Source organism: Gymnodraco acuticeps, unplaced genomic scaffold (assembly GCF_902827175.1).
Source record: "Gymnodraco acuticeps unplaced genomic scaffold, fGymAcu1.1, whole genome shotgun sequence".
Taxonomy (NCBI): Eukaryota; Metazoa; Chordata; class Actinopteri; order Perciformes; family Bathydraconidae; genus Gymnodraco; species Gymnodraco acuticeps.
In genome coordinates, this window is record NW_022990700.1 from 1,158,564 (window position 1) to 1,164,006 (window position 5,443).

General features: G+C 38.5%; 1 protein-coding gene across 1 annotated transcript; it reads right to left on the bottom strand.

Annotated features, from left to right (window-relative positions):
- Window positions 1-249: 249 nt before the first annotated feature.
- Window positions 250-4,261, bottom strand: LOC117556023. Its single transcript, XM_034231159.1, has 4 exons — window positions 4,044-4,261; window positions 3,816-3,842; window positions 2,253-2,347; window positions 250-1,648 (listed from the first exon to the last, which is right to left on the bottom strand). Exons 2-4 carry the CDS (start codon window positions 3,819-3,821, stop codon window positions 604-606), a joined length of 1,146 nt encoding a protein of 381 aa, XP_034087050.1. The 5' UTR covers window positions 3,822-3,842; window positions 4,044-4,261; the 3' UTR covers window positions 250-603.
- Window positions 4,262-5,443: the final 1,182 nt, after the last annotated feature.

A 5,443-nucleotide genomic window follows, 5' to 3' on the forward strand; every position in this document is an offset into this window, starting at 1 on the left:
ATAGTTCAAACTACTTTGTCCTGTCCAATTCTGCATTATTTCATTCAACTCATTTTGGCAGGAGATCCAGTTGCTGATTTTGGGGTATAGTCAAATGTGGATTATGTCCTTCCTGCCTTTACTCCATCCACCCTCTGTCTCTTTGTCCATTTCTTTGTCCTCGCCTACTTACGTGTCTCGTTCATGTCCACACACCTGTTGAACCGGCAGGGACATTTAGTTGCTAATGAGGGAACAAAGCCAACACAGTTTCAATGTGAGTTTTTATTATTTATTTTATTTAAGAGCTCAGGACAGATGCAGACAACAAACATCCAGACAAACACTTGAGTTCAAAAATAATTAGAGCACTAATTACAATTGGAACCCAACGTTATTATATTATCAAATTTAAAAAAAGCATCCCTCCAAAACCTGTACCAATAGTAATAATTCATCACAGTCTGAATGCCATTGAGTGTTTCAAAAAAGCCCCAAAACCTTTGTTTAACTACAAAAGGTTAAGGTCAATGTTTTGTTAAATTCAAATATATTTTTTTTTACATATTTCAAAATATAGTAATGACAATAAAAATACATTTTGTGTCACATAATAAATTGTGATCAAAATGAAGTATTCATCACTTGAACATAATCTCCCTCCTCCACCTCAGCGCCCGGCGGGACCTGGTTAATCTGGAAGTAGCCGCTGTCACCCAGATCCAACCTAAGATCTCGGACAAAGAGTTTGACTTCTGCATTGTTGAAATCTGATGTTATTTTTTCTATAATGAGAGACATTGAACTATGGTTAACCAATGTTTTCCAATTATTTTTAAAAGTTTTAATGATTTGTTTATGGACCTTTTTGGGAAATTTGAGTGAGTCAATGTATCTCAAACCACGCTTCAAATGCTGACATTTTTTCAGCCCTTCCTTTGCCTTTTCCTGAAGTTTACGGAGAGTAGATTTAATACGTTTCTTGAGTGTTTCTTTTCTGTTAACCTTTCCGATAAGACGGAATATAGCCTTATTATCTTGTCTGAATTTGTTGTCCAGTTTAAAGCGATGTTCCTTGCACAAGTCAACATATGGATGAAAAGCACTGCTGGTTCTTGAGACGTCAGAATACAGGAGACCTTTAAAGATATCTGGTCCACTTAGTCCCCAAGGCTTTTTGAAAAACACTCTAGTCTTAATGCCAAATTCACTGTACCATTGATAGGCTTTCTCTAAAAGATGTAACATACAGGGCTCTTTATCTTTATCTTTCTTATCTATCTTATGTCCTCTCATCAAACATGGACTATAAAGGGTGAACATATACATGTTTTTAACTTCAGTTCGACATCTCTGCAAAGTCTCATCTATATTTGTGCATGAGACTCTCTCTGTGTGTGTAGTGGCAGATCTTCGATATTTCACATCCAACAACTGATTTTCACCACTTTTAATTTCTATAGCACCAAATGAATATTGATTATCCTGTTCCATAAGATGGGGATTTAAGAATGATGGCATGGGCGCATAAATACTGAATCCTTCTTCTATAGCGGAATAACATTTCAGTACATGATCAAAAAGTAAGTTATTGTCAGAAAATGTTATTAGTTTCTTATAATTATTCATGGTCCTTGGTATACGATCTTCCTGATGATGCTGTTTTTCCCTGGAAAATAAATATAAAGGTTTTACTTTATTCACAGGACTAAACAATATGCTTAAGATTGTTATTTGACTTTTAGTACAAAAATGCTCCATGTAATGAATTCATAAAGCATATTGTCAAAAGCTAACAGATTGTCAATGGCTGATTTATCTTTGCTAAGTGTGCTAAAGGGCGATGTGTTGGATTGAAGATCTCTTCTTGTTGTGAATAGAAACAAACTATATATATATATATATATATATATATATATATATATATATATATATATATATAATGCTATATACTGGAGTTCAGTACAATAACACAGTTGCGTAAGTTTACTTTCACATGTTTTGTATTGAGATCTGCAGAAGGTTTAGACAAAGATAAATAAAAAAAAGCTGTTAAATATCAAGTTGTGGTGACATGTTAAGTCTCTTTCTGTATCTTGAATGCAGACTGATCAATGTTAGAGAAAAATAAATATTAAAGTTCGATTGACTCATTCGACCCACTGAAAGCTGTATTTTTACATTTACCTGACTCAGTTCCATGGGACCCAATACCTAGTAACTACTACTTAACTAGTTTCAGTTAATACAGCATTTTATTTCTTAGACGATACCTTTGGGGCGAGGAGGGTTCTGGCTCGGGGGAAGTGGATGAAGACATCTCTTCACTCTCAGGCACTTGTGGAACTTGTTTTCTGCTTCTGTCCGTCTGAGTGGAAAAAACAAAATGTTACCATCTTCTGATGTTAAATCTTTATTGTCCATCCATCCATCCATCTTCTCCCGCTTATCCGTGGTCGGGTCGCGGGGGTAGCAGTTCCAGCAGAGAGCCCCAAACTTTATTTTCCCTGGCGACATCAACCAGCTCTGACTGGGGGATCCCAAGGCGCTCCCAGGCCAGCGAATAGATATAATCCCTCCACCTGGTCCTAGGTCTACCCTTTGGTCTCTTCCCAGCTGGACGTGCCTGGAACACCTCCCTAGGGAGGCGCCCAGGTGGCATCATAACTAGGTGCCCGAACCACCTCAACTGGCTCCTTTCGACGCGAAGGAGGAGCGGCTCAACTCCGAGTCCCTCCCTGATGACCGAACTTCTCACCTTATCCCTAAGGGAGACACCAGCCACCCTGCGGAGAAAACCCATCTCGGCCGCTTGTATCCGCGATCTCGTTCTTTCGGTCATGACCCATCCTTCATGACCATAGGTGAGGGTAGGAACGAAAATGGCCCGGTAGACAGAGAGCTTTGCCTTCTGGCTCAGCTCCCTTTTCGTCACAACGGTGCGGTAAAGCGACTGCAGTACCGCTCCCGCTGCTCCGATTCTCCGGCCCATCTCACACTCCATTGTTCCCTCACTCGAGAACAAGACCCCGAGATACTTGAACTCCTTCACTTGGGATAAGGACTCATTCCCTACTTGGAGTGGACAGTCCATCGGTTTCCTGCTGAGAACCATGGCCTCAGATTTGGAGGTGCTGATCCTCATCCCAGCCGCTTCACACTCGGTTGCGAACCGATCCAGTGAGTGTCTTTATTGTCATTAGTGGAAAACACGTCTGTTAGGAACGGCTGAATGCTTTGCCTGTGGTATTGCTGCATGCACATTTGAGGTAGTGCTTCATTTTCTAAAGCTTCCTGCATTTTAGTTTCAGTTAAACAAAGACCAACCTACAGTATGCAGGCGCAACAGTCTCGCACAACATTGTGCTTTAGTTTGAGCCCTGTATGTCAACAAGTAAAGCTGAGCAAAACTGTTCAAATTGAAATTGTTCAGTAAATTATTTTTTTTAAAGTTTTGTTTCTGGAATGAAATCAAATAAAAAGATATGTGTCTTACTTGTCCAGTATATTAATACAATGCTGTTTTCATTTTATTTTTTATCAATGGGTCACATGGCATGGAAACGGAAACGGAAATGATCTTCTATTCAAATGTTTCTGTAAAGTTTGATAAGCAGTTACAGGAAAAGCATTTGATAGCAATGAAATGCTTAGATCTGTAGCTCTTCCCATCAGTGCTCAAACAAATATGTATAATAATAGATAACGTAAGTAAACATTTGAATTTAAGGCATAATATAGTGCAGAGGCTTAAGTAAATTAAAATAAATGTGCTAAACAGATGTACTGCAATTTCAATATATATATATAAATAAAATAATGCAAAGTAACCTTACCTGCATGGTGAGAGGGTCTAAACTCTTCTGGAGAAACAAAGAGACAGAACAGTTAGGTGGTAAAAATGTAAAAGTAATGGCTAGTAATGGCTTTTTGCGTTTGATTAGTTTTAGGCTTATCATAACAGAACTTTATAGGCCAGTTTTTCAAAGTTACACGGAGAATATACAAACAAAACACAATTCATGTAGAGAAACAGAAAATGTATTGAAAATGTTCCGACTCACCAGATTTGGGTCTGAGACCGGCCCATGCAGGGGCTGGCAGTCGTCGTGACCAAAAGAAACATTTGCATCAAACTGGCCGATTGGATTTAAGTGAGTGTTTATTTATCACCTTCCGCCAGCCCCTGCTTTGGAATTTTTTTTAATTTTCCTTTTACTCCTTCACTTCTAATTTCGGTTACTGATTGGGTTTTGTAAGAATTACTATCCATTTGTTTTCAAAGAAACTGTCTGAAGTGGCTGCTTATAAACCCTCCCTTAGCCAATCGTTGTGACCAATCTTTGGTCGCCATGCCCAGTTTGCTTACGTATGCAGAGGTGTGGGAGCCTGATGTTTCTTATAGGTTTCACTTTCGTTTTTCTTCAAAAGGTGTGTAAAATGAGACTTTCCTGAATCCCAAGGGGCAAAGGCAAAGCAGACAATTGACATACATTTAGTTTATTTATTTATGTACCTGTATTTCTCTTTCAAAGCACTCACTTTGTATGTTAACTTCCTGCCAGTAACTGATACAACTTAAAAAAGAAAATTACAAAAACAATCCCAATATTTCAGAAAATATAAGGACTGTTTTCAGAGCTGGAAGAAGTACTCAGCATGACCGTATCTACCATTGAGGTCACCGAGGTCCGGACCTCGGTAATATTTTCCGAGCTGTGTATAACAAAACTTGTGAAATAATTGCACTAAACAGGGTTCTTTGTAGTACTTCCATTTACTGACCATGGGGGCGCTGCATAACTACGTAGCCTCGATTAAAGCAAACAGAAGAAGACGACATGTATCAACAAACCACCGCAGCCCGGACTTGTATCGGAGCAGCGGAGGAGTGATGAAGTATCTAGATATCTGAGTCCAGCGGGCTGCTTGTGTTTCTGTTCATCAGGACATCATATGACCAGCAGATCCTGTGTGAACGCTATACGTTAGTCAGTGGACGTCCGACAACATGCACACACTAACTTATATTGCAGCTATACTTTGGTTTAAATTGCGTGAATAAACTAGCTAGAGAGCTAAAGTTAATTACGTTCATCCAATGTCAGAAGGATTACCTTTTAACAAACGTTGTAATGCTTTTCTTCATTTCAATTTGAGTAAAACATTGAAGATATAACATTGTATTGTTTTCTTTTTACACTGACTCAGATATAACGAAAAGACTACGTCAGTCGAAGCTCAGCTTTGGTAAGGAAGAGACAGGACAGGCAGAGAGAAAGAGAGAGAGAAAGTGATGGAAGTCAGAGAGGAACTGGAGTCACACAAAATAATGTAGGCTTAATAAGCCCATCTATTTATCTATCTATTTATCTATCTATGTATCTATAACAATAGTCTTCATTTACAATAGGCATAATTTTAAAACATACATCTATTGCAGTTATGATGTCATAATAACATA

Coding starts and splice junctions, on each gene's coding strand:
- LOC117556023 (XM_034231159.1), bottom strand. Junction 1,649..2,252: donor GAACCCTCCTCGCCCCAAAG/GTATCGTCTAAG, acceptor TTTATTTTCCAG/GGAAAAACAGCATCATCAGG.